We start from the raw sequence: 23,504 nt of genomic DNA on the forward strand, positions 1-23,504 counted from the left end.
ATGTGTGTTCAGCCCCTGTACTCAGATGGTTGGGGCTCCTTGCTCGACTTATTTGTAAACCTGGTTGGGGAGCTGAACCCTCCCGGAGTTTCTCCTTCCCACTCCAGTCAGAGATGTCTTTACCTGTCTACTTACTTTATTACTCATTATCTGGGCCTATGGTTTCCAATGCGTTTCCATGGATCTCAACACCGTGACTTTAGCTTCGGTACATTTATTTGATAGCTGTTGTAACAGTAGCCAAGCCAGCTGGTTTATTTCTAGTTGAACATCAGTGCCTGGCTTCTGCTATGCTGAAACTATACTTAAATAATTTTTTTTCTCATCATCAGATACAAATGGTTTTAAAGAAAGATTCTAATAATAAGGTTAAGTGCTTTAAAATCATCTGATATGTCACTTGTTTTTTACCCCCATCTCCTATGACTCATCTGCCTATTGTTTCATAACAGTTGTTGTGTCATTTGCTGTAAATGTTATGCTTCATTCTGAGAGGGTGTAGAGCGATGGTTTTAGATGGCAGCAAATAAAACATAGTCCCCCCCCCCTCAGGGAAAGGGGGTTGCTATGACAAAATAACCATTTACTAGGAAGAATATGAGTCAGTATTGTAAAGCAACATTTTTAACAATACATCAATGCCTTTCAAACCCAAAGCAACCATAATGATTTCTTTTGTGTGTGTGTGTGTCTCCCAGCCATGTCATAGTAATATATCATCTGAAGTCCCTTGAAAATGAAAGCTTAGAGACTTCTTACTGCCAAAACAACCTAGATTTGGGGATTTAGGCCGTAGTAGTTGAGGGATAGGACGATGCTATTTGGAAGTCATTCCAATAGGCACGCTTGTTTGATAGAGCGAGGCAGAGATATAAACACCAACTCATGCTACTTTAGTTCAGGGAAGGGAGATAGCTGTCCAGAGTCACGAGACAGGAAGTAGTAAAATTCAATGTCACATGCTTTTTACTAGTTTAGACTGTTTCACATCAAAACTTCATGTGGTTGGTTTTTGTTTTTTTTTTCACTCTCATGTACATTGTGGGAAATTCTGAATTGTCTATTCTACTTTTCCTACGTGCTTCTTAAAATTTTATCATTGTTTACCTAATTAATGTTTTATTAAGTATCAGTTGACTTCTCTCCCTGCTAGGTGAGAAAGATATCCATCTGTTTTTTCATTCTTTTCTCTCCCTCCATTTGACCTTCTTCCTTTCCTTTGTCTCCTTCCCCACTTTCGTCGTCCTTGCCCTGAGAGATACTCATCCCCTCCTGCATAATGTGTATTTTTATTTAAATAGGTTCTTAGGTCATTCGTGTTTATTTGTTTGCTATGTAGCCATGTGTTTCCTGACATACATGTCTCGATGTGCTTCTTCATTTTACCACTAAGGATGTGATCTTAGGTGCAGTCTTTGTGTTACGAGTGCAGTTACCTAAGGGCTTGTTTTTAATCGTGCAGTTCACTGTGGCAAATCTCTGCTTTTCCTGCCTTTTATTGTCCAAGCATATGCCCAACTTTCTCCAATTCCTGCCCACCCTCAAAAACAAACAAACCAAAAAACCACTCCAATGTATTCCGCTTAGACATCACTTTATAGTTAGTGAGAGAAGTTCTTGAAGATAAAATCCTTCGCAAGGGATTTCTGGACCACAGTCAGATCTTGATGTTCAGTTCTTTCGTTGGACCTCGTTTCAGAATTTCTAGTCTGAGCCCTGCTCAATAGCTGTCAGTTACTGGCAAGTCCCATGTTTCTATTTTTTGCCATTACACATTATTTTAAAAGAGGGTTTTTGGTCTTTTAATGAAAACTAGCTTTTTTATTTCAGTGCCTAGGTAGGTAATCCTGGTGACACAGGAATTACATGCTTGCATGTCAGCTAAGTGAATGGTCCCTGGTTGAACCTTCGGCTGCTCTTCAGGAGAAAGATGAGGCTGAAAAGGGTCCCGCCCTGGGAATGCTATGAGGCAGTTCTGGGCTGTCCCACAGGGTCACAGGGAGTCACAGTGCGCTGCACTCTACTCCACTTCATGAAGAATTTTTCAGTTTATATATGTTGTGCTCATCTGAATTGGGAATATTCCCCAAAAGTTGTTCTTTTGAGGGCCATGCTGATGAAGGAAAGAAGTCGAATAATGTTTGAAGACCCTGATTAACATGTGAGTAGACCTGCCCTTCTCAGAGGCCTTACTTAATCGATACACTTAGAGCTCTTCCCAACATCATGCTTTTCAGGTGAAATGCTAGGTACCCATCAAAGCGTGCTTTAAAACGGACACCCTTCACCATGACATTGAAGTGCTTTCACCATACTTGAGCTCTCCCTAGCCATTAGAGTATTAGAGTGAGCTCGCTACTTTTCTGTGCACCTCCTAGGAGGTGAACTTGCTTGGGATAAGACACCTTGTGCACCCAGTTCCCAGCACCATTAAAGTAACACAGAGGAGTTCCTCATTAATGTTTTGTGAAGTGGTCATCATTTATACCTTAATGTCACATTTATCTAAGAAAAACGTTCTGATTCTGAAATGTTTCAGTTTGAAGTCATTTTCCCATGCTATAAACTGAACTGTTGGCATGTTGACTCAGCTCTGATTTAAGGGTTGGATAAGTTTCGAAACCTGCTCTCTGGATAAATCCTGGGTTGGACTGAACAGGATTGTGAACTTACAGTGCTAAGTTGCATGACTTTCGGCCTGCTCAGGGCTCGTCATTAACTGGAATGAGTCCGGCACTATTTGTCCATTGGCCTTAATGTCCGTACTGTGTTACGGTGTAGAATCCAGCTCCAAAGACTCACTAAGAGCCATTCACCTGGACTCGGATTGATGGCTCCTCTCAAAAGCCCCATGGAGGGAAGCTGATTTTGAAGGATATAAGCTAAGGATGGATTCCCAGTTGTGTAAGGTTATTTACAGTTCTAGACATTGAAAATCAACAGACTTCTTTCTTATCTATAATGGAGAGAGTTAAGATAAGTGACCTCTAAGTGCCTAAAGAGCTAGGATGTGATACTATACCAGTCAAATTCTTGGAAGAGCCAACCCTGCCCAGTGGGAGTGTGGGGCACAGGACTTACCTTTGCTTCCCCAGGAAGTTCAAGAATGTCTTCAAGCCTGACACCTACTGTCCCCAGGCTTGTCAGTGGGCTCCCACGTGCATTCTTTAACTCCTTTTAAAAGCCTGCGGGTCTGAGTTTGCCTCCTCCTCTTCTCTGGCATCCCCCCCACCCCTTTCTCCACACCTATCAGGATTTCTCTCCCCTCCAGCAAGGACTCAGGGTGGTGTATCGTTTGCAGCAACCCTTGAAGACAAGTCACACTTACAAGCTTTATTGTTGATCCCATTGGGGAATATGGCTGCTGAAATTACTGTTTCCTCATCTATAAAATGAACCTAATCGTGTAGGGTGTATCGATGAAGATTTGGCAAACCTTTGAAAAACCACCAGGGCATGCTACACAGTGCAAAACCCCTCTGCTGTCATGGGGTGGGTTGCAGTACACAATGGCCCTGTGCTGCCGAGGAGCACTGCTCCGGAGGGTTTTCAGAACTGTGAGCTTTCAGAAGCAGATCGCCAGGCCTTTCTACCAAGTGACCTCAGGTGACCTGTAGTCGAGCGCTTAGCAGGTTAGAGCTTTCAGGACTGGTTCCTTATTTTTGAACATGAAACTATGGGAATCTGCAACTCTTCAGTAAGCATGTTCCCAGCTCCGTTTCGTCACACCCATGTGAGCAGCCAGTGTGCTGCTGTTCGTATGACATCTGCGAAGACCTTCGATTTCCTGCTCCTGGCGATGAGGTGGGAGGACATTGCAGAACCTCTGCCCGGAGCATCAAGGTGAGCTCCATTGTTGAGGTCCCTGAAACCCCCGGAATAATTCCACAGTCTGTGTCGTTCCCATGTTCTGGGAGAAGCGAATGCATACTTGAATGGAGATTACAACTTGCTTTAAGTGTATATTTTTATATTTGTTTTCTATAAGTACAGAAAAGTGAATGGGATTTTTTTTTTAAAAATTGCTGTTTGCTGCCAATAAGCTGCAGCATTTTTACTTTCTTCCATGTTTTATTTGTTCTCAGTAATGAGGTATATATTCTACATTTCTAATATTATGTTCAAGGCATACTTTTGCAAGTGAAATAGAGGCTTATCTGTTTCCATACAGTAAATAGGAAACTATTGTCAGCAGCTTCTAAAACACAATTTTAACTTTATACTTAGAGACGATAACATCTTTTCAAATTATCTTCATGCTCGGGAATTTTAATTGTGTGAACAGTTGTACAGAGAGCTAATGTAATGTTAATGATTTCAACATACCTCATTTTCATGCACAAATATTGGACTCAGTGTCTCGCAAGGAGGATGGGGGATAGAGTTGCTTGGAATTCCAAGTTTGGATGAGAAAACTCCACATTTAACCTCCTGCTCTCGTTATGTTACGGCTTGGACTCATCTCCAAACAAGCGTCTGGGGGAGGTGGTGTTTTGGAATAACATCCTGTGTTTGCTGGAGCATCACTCTTCAGTGACATTCTGAGGTCGCACTGTATTAGCACATGATATTTCCCCAGTTAATTGATATCCCAGGTTTTGGCCGGGGAAAATCTCCGGCTCCCCCCAACATGCTTGACAAGTTATTATATTTACTTTAGTCAAAGCCCGTGTGTGCAATATCCCTCTTGGAGGTGGTCTATTATTGGAGTCCCATATGCTTTTTGTTTGGGAAGAAAGCAGTCACTGTGTCATACTGTTACATGGAGTATTCTTTTTCAGGGATGTTGTTCCCTTGGGGACCATATCAGGCCAGAGTTCCTTAGTCTAATAAGACCTTTGTAACTCTTATTGTATAAAAGTTCTGGGAGGGAAGCAAGAGTTAAACAGAAGATGTAATTCAAGCAGCCATATTAGGCCACATGTGGGAAAACATGACTCTTACGATTGGAGTTAAAACCAGTGTTTGTTGTAAAAAGCACTCTGATGCCTTAACATTGGGGCATTTCCATGTAAGTGAAGGTGATTGTGGCCTAGGGAACTCAAAATGTTCTATCATTTACTTTTCTTTCTGAATAGGACTGATCTTTTTTTAAGCATCACAGAGTTGTTGATTCATGAAGATGTATATTGAAAAGGGAAATAACAATAATTATAGAAGTCTTATACCAGGAGATTCAGTCTAAGATTTTTCTTGTGTGAAAGACTTGTATCTCAGTAAAATGTTATAAATTCTACATAAAGACAATGACCATGATGGCATCACGTACATATTTTATCTCTCATTACTACAATCAAATAGTTTGGGTTTTTTTTGCAGAATTACAGTGTTTGTCAACAGATGACAGGTAGCCAAGCATCATGAATTGCCTTTTCTTAAAAATCAGATCTTGCACAATGAGCATTGAACCTCTTTCTTCTGATATTTTAAAATGATGAAGACAATTTTTATATTTATTTTTACATATAATGCTTGGATACAGAAATCATAAAATAAATGCGTAAATACTTAGAATGTTGAATATGCTCATAATGAGGATAACCTGGAGCCAATTTTCAGAAATATGAAAATCCTACAATAAATGCGGTGGTTTTGTGATCCTTTGAGACTCTCCTTTTATGTGTTCCTTACAGCAGATGGTTTCACAGCAGCGCATTCTAATTCACGAAGATTCCATGAACCTGTTAAGTCTTTATACCTCTCCCTCTTTGCCGAACATCACCTTGGGACTTCCAGCAGTGTCCTCCCAGCTCAGTGTAAGTCCTTTCACTGTAGCCGCTGCGTCGGGTGCACACCTGTCTGAGAGGGAGTTTCACAGCAATGACGCTCTTTAATTTCTTACATACTTAAACGGAGGAGAACTTGGTTGAGTCAACTTCCCTTCATTTGGCAGCGTCGTCGGAGTGAGTTCATTCTGATTTCATTGTGAAGAATGATGCAGATTAGCATAGCAGAAAAATAGGAACCAGCCTTTATATCATGTGTTGTCGGGGTTGAGTTCTCTCAAACCAGTTCCAACTCAGGGCTCCCGTGGTGACCGAGCTGACCTACCCCTTCCCTCAGAGGCTCTTCTTGGCCGCCATCGGTCTGAAAGGAAATTGCTAGCTCTTTCACCTGTAGAGTTATGGAGCCCCAAAATGGGTTCTGAATTGCCAGCCCAACTGCCAGCCTTTCTGTGGGCTGCTAAGTGCTTAACCACCAGTGCTCCTTGCAAAATGCTTTAGACCTAAAAAGAAAAGGAAAGAAAGGAAAGACCCTTCAGTTAGATGATCTGAGTGCCTCCCCATGGCTCCCCTCTGAGCCCAAGGTGACACTGCCTTTGCAGAGACCCATGAAGTGAGAGGAGCAAATTCAGAGAGCCAGTAAGGAACAGTCCTGGAATTCAACCCAGCCAGTGACAAGAGGCCTAGCTTCTAATGCACAGCTGCAAAAGTTTATAGAATTTATTTTATGAATGACCTTGTTTGGGGTATTTAAGTTACTGATTTCATGGTACTAAAGAATGCCTATCTGGAGAAATTCGCCGAGAACGCAATTAAATATTCCCAGGAGATTTTAAGTGAATCAATTAGCTTAAAAGTCCTGACACACCACAATAGGATCTTTTGGAGTTATGTTTCTACTAACCAGAGATATTTTTAATTAGTATATTTATTTTATGCATAGTCCCTAAAATACTGTGTTTTTGTCTATAAAAAGGATTATGAGCCTTATATAGAATAATTCCTCTGTGAAACATTACTAAATTAAATTACAGTTATATAGCGTTCTGGTGGGGCTGTCAGGTAATCTGAAATATTGGTGGTTCAGATCCATCAACTCCTCCACAGGAGGAAGAAGAAGCTATCTGTTCCCATAAAGACATAGGGCCCGGAAACATTATACGTGGTCACTGCGAGTCAGAATTGACTCAGTGGTAATAGGTTTGGGCTTGTGATATATGTAGGTCATCTGAGACATTTAAAGGGAACTTTGTTTCAAGTCCTTTTACCAGTTTTCCCAATTTTTAGCAGCAATTGTTCCACTGAGTCCAGCATGCCAGCCTCGCATCTTTCGCAATATTTCTTGCATCCAAAATTTGTGTTACTTTTATTTTCAGAACCTCAGGTGTATGTGTGGCACATTTCTTTATGCACAAACACACTTGTGATGATATTTTGAAGTCATAAATGTGATTATTATGTCAGTACATATTACAAAGTTGTTGGTCCAGTTAGTTTTAAAGACATTGTGTTGCTTTAATAGAAGTATTTAATAGTTGTATAAGTATTTCTCATTTGCTAATTCAGTTAAAGAGGCACTTTATTACATTTGGTGGGTGTAAGGGCGTAGTGTTATCGAATGTGACACAAAGATACAGAGGGAGAAGGCAGAATTTGCATGTTGCTTCATATCTGAGAACTAAAGAAGAAATGTTTAAAGTTTTTGTAACTATAGCCTTAAAATTGCACATTAAGCATGTAAATAAGTCTTTATAGTGAAAAGTAAAGAATTAGGATTGACACTAACCATAAGAAATGATTAGATGCTCCCTGGGGGACGGACAACAGAAAAGTGGGTGAAGGGAGACGTCAGACAGGGCAAGCTATGTCAAAATAATAATTTATAAATTATCAAGGGTTCACCAGGAAGTGGGGAGCGGGAAAAAATGAGGACCTGGTGCCAGGGGCTTAAGTGGAGAGCAAATGTTTTGAGAATGATGAGGGCAATGAATGTAGAAACGTGCTTTACACAAGTGATGTATATATGGATTGTGATGAGTTGTATGAGCCCCTAATAAAACGATTTAAAAAAAGAAAAGAAATGATTAGATATCTTCACTTATTAAAAATTATTTTTCTTTGATTTCTATTTTCCTTGTCCCTTCCAATGATAACTGAATACTAGCACAAAACCTTTAGATGATACATGAATAGATCTGTGATTTATAGTACTTTTGTGTGTTCTAAAGCACTCCTCCCACTAAGCATACATACACCACTTTTAATGTGGTCAGGGAAAATTGTTTCCCAAAGGACCAAGTACTAAACCCAGAGCATTTAATGTTTCAATGATAATATGATTTGGTACCGTTGGCTAAATATATTAATGTGGTTTGGATTGAAGTTCCATTTTTCTTTGCTTCCATTTTGGTGTGGATGGGGCCATCATGATTAATTTTTCAAGTGTAACACTGCTTTGCCAAAGGAATCTTAATATTCCATTCCCCCACTGACTAGCGGCAAGTTTTAAGGGAAAGAGGCCAGGACAAGGAATCATGTCTAGATTGAACATTGCATTGACTTGCTCTGTGACTCAGACAAACCGTTTCCCTCTTTGTCCTGCAATTTCTCCATCACTGATAATTGCTTTGCTTCCCTGGTGCATAGCAATTTTGAAAGATGAAACGTAAGTTTTGAAAAGAAACATACCACATCAGTTTGAGGCATTAGACTTCTGCTTTTGCAATACCAAAATGACCACCATTCATTAAATGACTTCAATAGGATAACTCATTATACTACTGATGATAGAATTGTTATAGCCTTATTACTGTGTTATCATACATTTCAAGTTCTTAATAGCATTTTTATTAGATATCTGATTTCACTTTAGTTTACTCTATAAAGCAAAGTATCTGCAGTGTCATTTTCAATATTTAAGGATTGGAGGATCTGTTATGAATTAATGCAAAATGCATGTTTAAATCAGAGTCCTACATATTCTTACATCTTTCTGTTAGCCATTTAAATAATTATATTTTTAAAAATTAAATATTGGAAACTCTCAGCTCCAGAACCTTTTTTAGAGGAAATGCAGAGAAAAGGAGAATTGTTCCTTTTGTTTGAAACTTCCCTATTTCAGATTAGCAAAACCATGGTCTAGAAATCCCTCTTGAGGTATTTCTCTATTACAAGGATCACTATGAGCTGAAATTGACTCAGACTCACCTAATAGCAGCAACACATTTCTCCCTGTGATATATTCTGTAAGCTAGCTTTTAAAATAAATCTTACTTCTCCAACCTGCCTTTTCCTTCAGCAGTATATTTTAGTATATATTTTACCCCTCACATTTGCATCTCTTAATCCAGAAGTTAGCAGGCTTTTGCTGTTTCAAAAAAGATAACTTTTCCTTTTAAATTCCACAGTCATATCTAATGCGAGATTTTCCCCAGTACTCCATTTTGTTTATCTGAGTATTTTTCCTACATTAGTTAAGTGAACTTCAAAGACACGCTGTCACCTCTTTTCTGTACTCTACCATTGGGTAAGGTGGGGCTTTAGTTTTGGGGAATTGTGACCTAGGAAACTCACCTAATGAGGTAAGACCTCATAGTTAACATGGACGAAAAGGTTGAACGTGTTTGTTTTCTCTCGGGACAGGCTTCGAATCCACTCAAAGAAAAACAGAAGTGTGAGACGCAGAGCCTCAGGCAAAGTGTTCCTTTGCCAGGGCAGTACGGGGGCAGCCTCCCGGCAGCCTCAGGCCACCCCCACATTGCGTTAGAGGGAAAGCCCAACAGCAGCCACCAAGCCCTCCTGCAGCACCTACTGCTGAAAGAGCACATGCGGCAGCAGAAGCTTCTTGTCGCAGGTAATGAGCAATGGTTTCATTTTCTGGTCATTGTAGGGCTTTTCTTTTCTCCCTGATAAATTCACCCCGTCAATTAAAGACCATCGGAAAGATTTACAGTGTTGTCAAAGGGTCTCTCCACATCGTGCACTAGTGGGAAAGGCTTATATCCTTCGTTCTTCCCGTGGAGTCAAACACACTCACACACACACACACACACACACACACACACACACACAAATGTACACACCCTCACTTAGCATCATGCACACCAGGGTTGAACTGGTGAGTTGTATAGCTGGGCTCATACTTGTCTTCCCTGTTGACACTTTCACCTTCTCCCCACCCAGCATGACCTTCTCCTGCTTGCCTGGTAGTAGTACTAGTTTTCATAAAATCGATCTATCATCTCTATCTTATCTGCAGCTTCTTTTAGTATCTTCACCACCTCTATATATCTACTTTAATTTTCCAGGTGGGGTTCCCTTACATCCACAGTCTCCCTTGGCAACAAAGGAGAGAATTTCCCCTGGCGTTAGAGGTACTCACAAATTGCCCCGGCACAGACCCCTGAATCGAACCCAGTCTGCACCTTTGCCGCAGAGCACCTTGGCTCAGCTGGTCATTCAGCAGCAGCACCAACAGTTCTTGGAGAAACAGAAGCAGTACCAGCAGCAGATCCACATGAACAAAGTAAGTCCCCCAAGTCAAGTGGAATTGTCAGCCTCCGGAAACCATCCTTCCACCGACAAGATGATATAGCATGATTAAGATGATTTCAAAAGCTTGATGCAATGAGATCCTTTTTGATTGACTACCTATTTTAATGCATGAAAGAATACAAGCACACACACGTAGAGCCTCCCTTTTTAATATTGTAGGAAAGGGTCAAGGCAGAACCGAATGTGGCATATACACGTGCCACCGTGTTTATGCAGGTGCTGGGAGAGATGGCAAGGTTAGCTAATATGGCATTTTTGACGAGTTGTATGCAACCCTATCATGTTGATTTTTCTCAAGTATTCCTCACTTCATTCCCCAAAAATGCTCAGAGCCATTTCTGGGAAACTTGGATAATTTCTTTCTGGCAGCCTTGTTTTGGCTAAAATGCTCAGAGGATAATCTATCAGTAGCACACCAGATCCGTAGGAATCCTCCTGCTGAGGAGGCCACAGAGCAGCAGCACTACCAGATAATGATAACAGACAAGCCAATGAGGTCTTTTCAGTGACTGCCTAAGTGAAATGATATTCAGAAACTTGGTACGTACAGTTTGATCTCCATTCTCAGCAGTGATCGGCTTCCAACAGCAGGCCCTTGTCATCCCTGGTCTATGTTAAAAGTCCGGAATGTGTAGATTCTATTTCTTCTTCTTTGTATTGTGTCTCTCCATTGTCTTCGAGGCGTAAGAGGCTACTCTTAAGAAATGAGGTCCTTGAAGTGCTGCCTCGTGCAGCACCCTCACGTTTGTTACGTTTGAGTCCACTGTCGTAGCCGCTTGATCAGTCCATCTCGAAATCTTTACTAATCATCCAGTATGATCTCGATGAAAGATTAAAAAGCAAATGCAAACTTATAAAAGAGAGAGAGATGATGTCCTGTTTACTAGTGGCTATATTTTTGCTTGAACAATTAAATGCTTTATTGTATTGTGATATATATATTTTTAAAAGAATGCCTAATAGACATCTTATTTAACTGTGCTTGGGTTATTTTTGCTATCTTTCTATATTTTTGCTGTAATAGGAGAAGGGATGCCCTAATGCATTCACTTTATTTTAGGTGGGACTGGGATTTTCTGTTCTCTCTGGCCTCTAGGGAAACAAAGGCAGGACCATGAAGAGAACATGAACTTGAGATTTCCACTGACCAACTAGAAACAAGCTCGCTGCTGGCACGTCAGTGCTGACGCATAGCAACCGTAGGTGGGGTTTCCGAGGCCTCCAGTCTCTGTGTGAGCCGAGCGCCTCATCCCTCTCCCACAGAACGGCTCGAGGTTCCCAACTGCCTACCTTTGGGTTAGCAGGTCAGTGTGGACCGACAGCATCGTGGAGCCTCCTTCACTGGCCAGAAACTCGTCCAGCCCCGTCCTCTGGGACACACAAGGTGTTTGAGAAGGAGTTGGGGGTGGGGAGACCATAAGAGGCAATCACTCTCTTCCTGTCGTTACCGTTACCCTTGTCACCATACTTTGAGGTTGTTTTCAGTGTCATCAGGTGGACATCTGTTTTATTTCTCCACCTTTCTAAATTTACCAAATTCTTTAAAAATTAACCAGATATCGTGGTACAGTTAGGTTCACTTTTGCTGTTTATTAGCTCAGCTTTAACCTACCAGGTATTCTTTGAAAAATACCCAGAGTCCACTGAGAGATCTATCTACCAAAGAAAAGATTGGGAATTCACCTCATGATATTAGTGTTCTGGAATTAGATTCATTTATAAAATTCATGTTAGATTATAGATATATTTTCTGTCCATGTTACTTATGTTTCCCCAAAACGGGTGGATGTGCGTGTCCTATTAACAATGGGAAAATGGCTTCCTTTGACATCTATAGATGATTCCTAGGGATAGTGTAAGGATATATTGAAACATGGTTTTTAAGTCCTAGAGTTGCCACTGTTCCAGATCGAGTTGGTGTGCTTATATCAGGATATTTTTTAAATCCCATATTTTGACAAGTGGTTGCTAACCCCAGTCACATGGAAGAAACTAAGGTGAAAAGCAGGTATTTGCATTTTAGCAATAAGAAAAGCAAATCTTATTGGAGACCTTCTGTCATGTGGAGCTGATTCTTTGGAATCTGTTAAGAATTCTCCCTAAAATTAGAAACAAACCTATGCTTTTAGGTACATGTTTGTACAGTGGTTTGATTATTAAATCTTGTCTTAATTAGACAAAATGAAGACCAGAAAACTTCAAAGTGGGGAGCTGAACTTTATATGTTAACCCCTCTCAGCTTGGGTGTTTAGATTACTCAAGTAGGTCTCCAGTTGGCTTTTCTCCAAGTATGGGTTCCATATGTTTAATCAAGATGGCATATGTACATTGGGTACTCTCCAGATTTTGAAAACATTTCACCTGCCCTCCATTGTCTCAAGAGAAGAGTGGAGAATATGATAAAAGAAAATATTGAATCTCTGTTATTTTCTATGATCTTCACAGTGGAAACATCAAAAAGTCAACTGCTACCATTCAGCCTTCTTCTCCGTGGGGTGATGAAGACATTTCTTTAATCTTTGGGGTCATGGTTATGATTTCGGTGCCCAAAGCTGGACATTTCTGTATAATGCACTGGACCCTGTAAAAGAAGAGACTTATCTGGACTGCCTTGATTTTCTTTGTCTGGCAAGGGTTTCCACTTTTGACAATATGTTCTCTTCCCATTTTTCTATCACTTGCTTTTATGGAAAACATTTGAAGTTTCCTTCTGCGATAAGTTCCCACCTTCCACTCATCCCAGCTTTCATTTGGATGAAAATACCCGCTAAGTAAAAAATAACCCAAGATACTGTCATTTTGATCACCCCTCTCCCACTCCCATGGATAAAACTATTGAATCTATTCAATCTGGAGCCAAGTAGGTATATCGTAAAAACACAATCCTTATTCTTGAGATATTATTTAGAAACACTGACAGACATGAAGACGTAGGTACACCAGTGACTTTTAAAATAATTTTTTCTTTCATCTTGCAACTTTTTGTATGGTCATTCGAATTTGAGGAATTAGGGAGGCAGCAAAAAGAGGGGGAAGAACACATGATCGATTGGCCCTCCTGGCACGGGGTTTGTCAGGGTATGTTTGCCTTGCTCTAATAACCTGTATTTTTAGGAGCCCAGTTTATACAATAATTGACTTATTAAAATTTGAGAACTTCCTCATATCTTGTTATTATTTCACACGTTTATGAAAGCAGTCATTCATGCCTGTTATAACCGCACACTGTAAGTGTTCTTTCTCATCTTGTATCATTGACCTACCTGTTGCCTGACACCTGAATGACAGGTATATGGGAAGTTTGTAGATATTAAGAATTACTTGCCTCATATAGTTCAAGTATAGGCTCTCAAGAGCTTAGCAGAAATAGGTATCGCCTGGAATGAGTTTACATAGTATTTGTATTGTCCTACCTCCTGGTAAACAAGAGGGAAAGTTAGACAGGCCAGGGCTGGGCTAAAAAGGAGAGCTTTTCAGAACGATTTATCTCTGCCCATCAGTTGGAATATTCTATTTCCCCCAAAGTGTTCTGAGCAGTTTAAGCATGGCTTAAACATTCAGCTTTGGGTTGTTGGGGTTTTTTTTGAGACATTTTAATATTCAGAAATCTATCACACAATTTTCTGTAGCTAATGTGGGGTACTCCCTGTGTTGATTACATAGTTTTGTAAGCCTTTACCCGCCATCACCCCCCCCAAAACAAACCCCAAAGTTTTCTCTCACTGGCATCAAAAGCAGACTGTAACTTTCGCCAGCATATTCTGGTTTTCTTACGGGAAGAAGAAAGGATTTCTAAAGTACAAGTTCCCCAATACTCAAAAAGAGATAAGTACACATAAAAGGTGTTAGTAATGGTCACTTTCTTTGGAACCCATTGAGAGTTTAAATATTGCCACATACTTGTGTGTGTGTGTGTGTGTGTGTGTGTGAAATTAAATGATAATTGATGAAAACAAAACACACCCAGTTTCTTGGGCAGTTTCATTATTTCAGTGGAACATTTTGACCACTGTCTACATAAGTTTATTAGAAGGCAAAATTATAGTCAGATCACTAAAGGAAGGATATACAGGCATTTTCCAAAGAATCTCCAGTCTTTTTGTTCTGACATATTGTGATAGACCCCCCCTTGAATGGCAGTATTCTTTCAATCATTTGTCTATAATTGTAATCATACTCCAAAACCAAAACAAACTCGGTGTCATTGAGGAGATGCCAGCTTCTAGCGACCCTGTCGGACAGGGTAGAACGGTGTCTCTGAGTTTCTAAGACTGTAACTGTTTACAGGAGCAGAAAACCTCATCTTTCTCCCGAGGAGCAGCTGGTGGTTTTGAACTTCTGATCTTGCAGGTTGCAGCCTTACACCATAGTATAATTCAGAGCCAACAGTTTCTAGTTTAACTAGAATTTGAGCATCCATGTTGACCATATTTATCCTATCAAATCCATGTGAACACTGTACCTTGTGTACAAGGTACACTCATCTTTCAGTGCCTTTTAAAAACTTAAATACCGATATATCGATGTACCCATTCAACAAATAATTATTGCATTGCTTGTGCCAGGTGCTGCTTTGAACACTAAGAAAACGCCACTCAGTGTGTTCATGGGGCTGACCTGACTGATGGTGAGGAGTGAAGCATTCACGAAAACAGGGATACAGTGTGTTGTGCATCAGTATTGGGAAGGGGAGGAAGTCGTTGACTTCTTGCAGAAATAACGCTCCCTCTCTGATATGCTCTCCTGTTTATATTTGTTTCTCCTCTTCTGTTTTGTCTCCGCCTGCCTTCTTTTCCTTTTCGTAATATGCGGTGTGATGAATTCCTTATGCATTCCTGTGACTGGATATCAGCCAAAATGTTAAAAAAAATATCTACATAAATCACAAGATGATATCTTATATATGTCAAGGTACAGTCTAGATATCCATATTTATTATATATTTATTACTATGATACTTAGGCATTTTGACATGTGGGCTGTTTTATCATAATAAAAATATATCTAAGACAAGACCAGCAAAGGGAGGCTCAGCAGATGTCCTCTGTTGCCCTTATTAAAACAGGTAGACACGTTGTGTTCTGACAGCCGAGGCAGGGCTATAACTTTGCTACAAGTGTTGCGTCAGAGAAAGTGGGGAACTTTCAGAAGTTTTTGGAGGGGAATTTGACCCTTTATTTGAGTAGTATCTGTTGAATTGTTTCTTGGCATAATTTTCTAACATAAAGGCTACATGTTCTCCATACCATGATTCATACCATTCCCTGCCTCCTACCATTTATCCACAGCAACACAGAGAGGGCATTCTTTCATGCCTGAGGTCACCTCCTGATAGAGCATGTAGATCCCTGTGTGTGTGTGTGTGTGTGTGTGTGTGTGTGTGTGTGTGTGAATGTACTTTTCACCTTATAACATATAGCTGAAGTCAGTTCTAATACAGGATTCCGAAACTATTTTTTGGTACTGTTGATCAAAGCATATCTTTTCCTCAGGAGCTTAATTTGGAGAACAACAATTATTTGCATACATATATTCAAAAAGGGCTATAGGTCTTTTCTTCCTTTTAAAATAATATCCCGCTCAGATTTTTGGGCATGTGAAAGTGTACATAGCAAGTTAGTCTTCCACTTAGCAATTTAGACACACATTTCCCGGTGGCATTTGTTAGATTTATGGCAGCATGTTGCCTTTCTCTTTGTGTTGTTTGTCGTGGCGCATCCTTTGTTCTCCACTGGTCCAATGTCTGCTGGTTTGTTTGGTTGGCTGGTTTTTGATGAGAACTTGAGTTATTCTCCTTACTCTTTTCCCTATTTTATCCTGGAAAAACAGACCTATTTTCATGTCCCACTTGAGATGATCTAGCAATGGACACTTCATATTATCTTAATTTTAGTCCTTGTAAACTTCTCCATGGCTTACTTGTTGGCAGACTGAAATGTTTGGTAGAACTGAAGGAGGACTATGTACCATTAGTTGCTTTTTTCTTGCCTCTATTTACCTTACTGCTTCTCTGTCTCCTCTAGTTGCCTTGCCTATGTTTCTTTCCTGTACCTCCTCTATGATCATTTAAAGAATAGAAGTCCCTTAGCCATAGAGGTGTACTAGGAGAGCAGTGGGTACCATACCTGTATTATTCCTTAAAATTTTAAGAAAAAAACCCAGATATCTAAAACGTTTGTTTTAAAGTGCTTAGATATATGGATCCAGGTGACAGCAGTTGAGGGAGCTGGACTTTAGCCTACATCACAGGAGTCAAGGCCTGCCCTTAACTACTCATGCTTCTTTCGGTGTTATTTTTAACAAAAGCTGTAAGGTCTCTCTACTTTTACTTTTACTGAGGAGTAGAAAATACACAACTGAAATCCTAGGAACGAAATAAATAAAGATGAGGAAGATCCTCATAGTCACTTGGATTTAGCAGACTGGAAGTGGGGCCTTTCCCCAACTCGACTTCCCGACTTCTCCTGCTCTGCTCTACATTTGTGTACTCACTCTGTGATATCAGGGCATTCCACTATCTTGTTGGATTACAAGCTTCCCAAAGTAGTAGCGAGTCAGTTACCACCAGGCGCCTTTCTCTCGTGGTGTCACATTGCCGTTTTCAGATTGGACAAGCATCTTCTCACAGGAGTTCTTAGCGAGCATGAAGCTGGAAGCCTCCAGACTTCATCAAGTTCAGCGGAATGGCTAATGTTGGCATCTCCTCTATGGGTGGTTGGAAAGGGCCTTGTTTTAAGTTTTGAAAAATGAATGAGTAGAAACCTGAACTGGGCTTTCATTTAGGAAAGTAGGCATTACTGTTGTCAGGTTTAATTTCTTTCCATCCTTTCGACAGCTTGTTTCCAGGCAGAGTCTTTTAATCATCAATTTAGAATTACATTTTGCCCATTAGATGGATACTATGTCAAGATTTTTAGCAAGCATTGGAAGGCCGTCTTAATTGTGTAACAGTAAAAGGTTTCCTAGATTATTTATCTATCTATAAAGGTTTATAAAAGAAACTTTAACTTTACCCTTAAATACATGCTATGTCGACATGATTAGCCCAATGTAAACAGATTCTTGTAGGTATGTAGTAGGCTTCAAAAAAAAAAAAAAAGCCCCACTTGTACCAGTTTATAATCACAGAGAATCCATATAGAAGCATTTCACCATATAATTATAAGTTGATGGTTTATAATATACAGAAAGTGACTTGATGCTTTATTATTAGATGTGATGAAATGCTGTGTTTGGGAAAGAAAGTAAATGACCATTTCAGTGCATTCATATGCAACATCCGCAGACATTCCAGGTTCTGCTTTCTTAACTGGAAGACCAAGGCCAAGGAGCCCGCCTTTTCCCTTTCACTCTGCACTCGTCAGAGACGCCATTCTTGAATGAGAAAAACAATAGTTGGACATGACTGTGAGGCAAGAAAATAGGAGACAGGAAAATCTCTGGGGAATTAAACCATGTGAGTAGTTTAACTGATGTTGATTCCAGGCAGTTCAAAGGGAGAGAGAAGCAAAATAATTTGGTTGTTTCCCAACCTTGACAAATAGTTTCATTTGACAGAATGAAATAATTAAGCCCTGCTAAGGAATTTTTAATATAGCTAAGCGATTTGTAGATGTGAAAACTGCCAGCGTGTAACAGACTCTTTGTTACAGATTTCGGGGACTTGTTAAGTTCCTGACGTTCTTTCCCCTTCCCCTGTGTCTTTCTGCTCTTTCTCTAAACACTCATGAAATTGGAGGGATTACAGTGACCTTGAAATGTCATCCGACCTAGAATATTCTGCTTCCTTTAAGCAGAATTGCATCCAGGGCTGTAGCCCCATAGCCTAAATATACTGCTACCCCGTTGGTATTAACATAATTATATCAACCAGCAATAAAAACTCACTTAAAAAAAACAAACAACGGTTTCCAGGGATGGAGTCATTGTGACGACGGTGCACCAAGATGCACTCAGGAGCCACCAATGAGTTGTGTGTTGGAAATCAGAGAATAAAAGATGAAAGTTGATCGTTCCTCGATTGCTCACAGAGCTCCGATCCTGTAGCCTATACAAATAGCAAACTGTAGGCGGTTTAATGGCCTTCACAGTGGCAGCAGCTGTGGCCCTACAAAAGTCTTTGTTTTTGTGTGTAACTTAGTCAAAGTGTTCAACTGTCTAAAAATACAGTGAATCAGGGAGTCCTAGGTTACTGTGATTTCCCCATTGAGTCGATTGCAACGTATGGCAACTGACTGTGTGCAGAGTGAAACTGTACCATAGAGTGTTCAAGGCTGGTATATTTTAGAAGATTACCTGTGGTATTAAATTTGGGGGGGTGGGGGCCAGCCCTCACTGCTACTACCCACTGGTTCAGTAATGCACAATTGTACAGTTGAGATATATAAGTATTATATTAAAGTCATCGAGAGCATGAGAGGTAGAGGAAAGATATTACAGTAATGCAGTCAGACACATTTCATGGTAGCATTGCTCACCTCAGCCCCGCTTGGTGGTCCACGTGGAGAGAGGGGGAAGGGAAGGAGGACTGGGAAAGGGAACAAGGGACAGAGGACTAGAGGGGAGAGGGAGAAGAGAGGGGAGTGGGCGGCGAGATGCCTGAGAGAGAGATCTCTATTGCTGACCCAGGCCTATATACCTTGAGGGTATGCAAGCCCACTAATTACAGGTGAAGACATACGTCACAGGAATGGGTTGCACTATAGGTTATACAACAATGAGAGGGGGTGGTCTAGAGACATACACACAATAGGAAGAGGAGGGACAGATTTAGATTTAGAATGGCAGTTTAACTTTGCCCTGGTCTCTGGGTCTCCATAGGAACCATTATCAGTAGCTTGCAAACCCCACCTACAGGAACCTATCCATTGTCCCTAGCAGCAGGGAGCAGTCTGACCTCCCCCCTCAATTTCCAGACCTACCCTCTGAAGATATTCAAATTGGGTATATTCAGATTGCCAGTTTTTTGGCTGGTAGGGAAAAGCTTAACTGTGCCCCACTGCTCATTCACTGCTGTGATCTGACTCTGACTCTTGGCTCTCCTATAGGACAGAGTAGAACTGCCCGTGTTCCTGAGACTATAAAACCTTCCAGGAATAGAAAGCCTCATCATTCCCCCTTGGCACAGCTGGTAGTTTCAAACACTGACTTAGAGTTAACAGCCCATTGTGTAACCTAACTATGTTACCAGCAATCCTAGAGGACTGAGTGGAATTGCTCCTTTGGGTTTCTGAGAGTTTATTCCAGAAGCATATTTACATCCCACCCACCCCTGCCCCCTGCTGTCAAGCCCATTTTTACTTACAGAGACCTTTTGGGGGGTCTCTTAGGCTGTCTATCTTGACCAGAGCAGAGTCTCCTCTTTCCCTGGTGAAGTGGCTGATGGGTTCAAGTCACTGAATGGGCAGTCAAACATCCCGATGCTTACCAGACAGTGCCACCAGCACTCCATTCCTAGAAGCATTAAATAATAATAATAAATGTACCTCACTTCCATCAACATGATTCTGACTCATAGTGGTCCTATAGGACATAATAGGACTGCCCGCCTGATTTCCTGAGAGGTCAATCCTTACAAGAGCAGAAAGCCGCCTATTTCTGCCCACGGTGACTGGTGGGTTCAAACTACTGAATTTGAGGGGAGCAGACAAAGGAGGAAGCCAGTGCATAACCAGGATGATTTAAATGAGATAGTGCTTTATAAACGTAGCAAGCACTACTGAACCCTAATTCAATATTGATATTCTGCTATAGCCTTGTGCTTTTATTCTTATGCTATTAATAAAAAATTGTTGTCTGGAAGTACTAGGATATTTCCAGAACATATATACCCCCACTTGTGTAAATACTGCATTAACTGCTTTATTGTAAACCTAACCACTGAACATACTAATGCTTCCATGTCTTCATAGATAGCATGAAGATCTTATCATCTGTTTAGAAGCATGTTAGTGATTTAATTTGTCATTAATGTATAATATATGTGTGTTAAATATTTTCCCTTTTCTCTATAGTTCAACTCATTTTGGAAAATGCATGTCATTTTTTTTTTAACCACAGTCCAGATCAAGAATAGTCCCATCCCTTTCCCAGAATCCCTGTGATACCTCATTAGAGTACATTTTTACTCCTACTCCCACCCCTGGCAGAGTGGTTACCTTTTTGACCAAGTAGGAAACATAAAACAAATCTCAAGCTTTGGAGATGGTGTGCTGATGAGCACCTGGTCATCAGCCCCAAATGACCTGAACCCTACAATGCTCAAGCAAGGAGGAATCCGCAGGGTAGGGGTCACAAGGTCACAGTGTGTAGGTTGGATCCGTCCAGTAAGACTTAGTGTCGTCAGCAGCATCTGAATAAATGACACTTCAAAATAGTACATTGCTAATAAAAAATCTGCGTTTCTAGCATTCTCTGCGAGATTGAAAAGGCTGGCCCCCACACGCCCATGTTACAACATGACAGAGAGCATCTTGGATGGACTCAGGTGCCCTGTTTACATGGAGCATGCTCTGCTCACCAGTTGATGAAAAGGATGAACGGATCAATGGGGAAAACACGGCGAGGTTTACAAGCTGAATGCCTGGACGATCACTCACTGTGAGCTATCATCTACTTCGAAACCCCTCCCCAAACGAAGCATGGTGTGCAAAGAAAATAAGGAAGCCCCTCGTCACTGCGTCTCTTCTCCTAAGGAGAGAAGAAAACCTTTGACCCAATGTGGACTATCACCTGAAGATGTGGAAGATATTCTTAGGAAAGATGCCGCGGTCTAGTGGAAAGGGAAAGGAAATCCCTGGTGTTGTAAACAAAGGAAAAGTGGCTTCTGTGTGTTTTTATTCCAGAAAAGCCCTGGCAGTTTTTGTTACACTTTTGTTGCTGAGCAGTTTATGTTCTAAAGTGTCAATCTTTTACTTCCACTTTTTCCCACCTAAACTTCAGTGTTTTCTATCAGCTGTAGCCATCGTTTAAAAATTAAACAATGTCTTCATCATGTTACAGTTGTTGCTAGGTGCCTCCCAGTCCTCTGGGGACTCCTGCAGCCCTGGGTCTAGCAGAAAGAAGGAAGCATGGCCTGGTCCTGTGTGATCGCCCTGAGTTTTTGATAAGTTTGGTCCCATTATCAAGACTCTTATTCATTTCATAGGCTTGCTAAAAACTCCCTAGTTGCACCTTCTTTTTTTCCCCCCAGGACAGAATCCAAACACCTCCATGTGCCCCCCTAGGCCGTCATGATCAGGCTCCTCCCTCCTCACCAACTCCATCTGTCTCCCTTCTTTCATTTCCAAGCTCCGGCCACTTTGGCCCCCTTACCAGTCTTGGAGTAATCTCCTTCTACCCCTTACCAGTGTTGGAATTAGTTTCCTTCTACTGCCAGGCATTGGGCCCCCCTCAGTTCTGCATGAAATACTTAGCTCCCACATCTTCTCCTGACTCCTCCTGAACTGGGGGTCTCTCTCAGCTGAGGCCTCACCTCTGCAGCGGGGCCTTCCCTGCCCAACCAAACTCGAGTAGACGCAAACACTCACTTCTGTTACATGAGCACTGTTGTGCAGGTGTTCGTTGACCTTCTCCCCTAAAGAGAGCTGGGGTCTTGCCCAACCGGACCTTGCTCTACCCAGGGACTGGTTGTCGGTGAGTGCTGAAAAAACTTTATTGAAGGAGTGAAAAGAATAGGTGGGCGACTTCCTTGTCAGCCGAGAACAGGAACATCTCAGTCTGCTTTCCAGAAAGGAACAGTGATTTATGTTGTGGAAATATTAGGAAGTCTTATGAGCCAGCCAAAAAAAAAGAAGAAGAAGAAGAAAGAAAGAAAGAAATCCTCAAAAAACCAAACGATTATCAAGTCAATTCTAACCCTAATGAGCCTGTAGGACAGGTGGAACTGCTCCGGAGTCTGGAGGCTGCACAGCTTTCTGTGAGCTGACTCCCTCATCGGGCCGGTCGATTCAAAGTGCTGAGCTTGCAGTGGCATGTGCCACTCCACTTGCAGGTCTCCTGAGTCAGCCAATGGAGAGTTTATTTACAGGCGTGGTTTTGGATAATTTGAGTTAAGAGATAAGCAGGTATTTATGAAGCATTTGCACGGCCCCTACCCTAATTGTGTACATCTCTAAAATTGATAAGCAAGGATGTCTTTCAAGTTTTGCCTTTTGGCTTATCTGAAAAATGATCCAATACTTACAAAATCTTTCTTCTCGTATTAGTTAATTTTGCTTCTTCGGACTGTTTCCCCAGGAGTCTCAGAAGTGAAATGGCAGGGGATGTTTTCACCTGAGGCCACTCTCCTCTCAGCAGACCGAATACCCTCCAAACACCGCATGTGGTTTTTGAGAACAGCTGGCATATGCCTTAATCTACTTTTGAATTGAGACAAAATTGTATCGTTCTTGGGACATGAGGGAGTGGTTTTATACTTTTTTAAAACAGGATTTTTCACTTATATGAAAGAAGTATTATGTGTTTCATGTTGTATTTTTGTTAGCAATTCTTCAAGTAAAATCAGTCTTAAAACCTGAGGCAAATTAAGAAAATGATGAGTTGAGCTGAAATAAAGTTTACATAGTATAATATCACATCCTAACACTTTTCCTTACTGGTTTGTTAACAGTGCCGCAAACAGAGCTGTTTATAAGAAATTCAGGTTATCCTTAGGTATTAACAAGGACCAATTTGTCATCAGTCTTCCAGATCGGAGCATGAAGAATTTCCATAAGGCAAACTGAAACTGTAGAATGTAAAGATGCTGTACCGAAAATTGCTCATTCATTCCTTTGTGGACTCGGATCAAACTTAGCAGCGCTGACCTTTCAGTGCAACGTAACGCATGTCCCCTGCTTTACTAACAGTCTATCTGACGCTTCACCTGGCATGGAAAACACCACCATGGTGAACTCGCTTTAGTTATAGCTGTAGCCAAGAACGAGGAGAATCAAACGCTTTAGTTGGAATGTTTCAGTGTTAGAAGTTTGGACAAATGAGCAGGTTCTCTTGGTCATAACTTAGCTGCACGGGTGTGTTTATAGGCATACATGACAAATGCAGGCGGCTGTAACCTGCGTACGGCCTTCTTCAAGTTCAGCACAATCCCTGTACAGTAGCATGGAAAACACAGGGACTCCCTGACAGATGAGTTCGCACACAGATAAAAGGAGAGGAAGCGGGACCATCTTCCCCATCTCAGCGGGGTCCCCCTGCAGAGTAACTCACCTGGTGTCAGACAAATGG

At 41.1% G+C, this 23,504-nt stretch overlaps 1 protein-coding gene across 1 annotated transcript in view; it reads left to right on the forward strand.

Moving 5' to 3' along the window:
- HDAC9 (histone deacetylase 9) overlaps positions 1–23,504 on the forward strand; it is a 1,007,885-nt gene that overhangs the window by 567,960 nt on the left and 416,421 nt on the right. Inside the window, exons 8-10 of the mRNA XM_045288655.1 lie at positions 5,634–5,756; positions 9,366–9,576; positions 10,031–10,248. Coding sequence (XP_045144590.1) covers positions 5,634–5,756; positions 9,366–9,576; positions 10,031–10,248 — 552 coding nt within the window. The remainder of the gene's footprint in view (positions 1–5,633; positions 5,757–9,365; positions 9,577–10,030; positions 10,249–23,504) is intronic.

Source organism: Echinops telfairi, unplaced genomic scaffold, assembly GCF_000313985.2.
Source record: "Echinops telfairi isolate 266 unplaced genomic scaffold, ASM31398v2 ScPeMD7_23;HRSCAF=83, whole genome shotgun sequence".
Taxonomy (NCBI): Eukaryota; Metazoa; Chordata; class Mammalia; order Afrosoricida; family Tenrecidae; genus Echinops; species Echinops telfairi.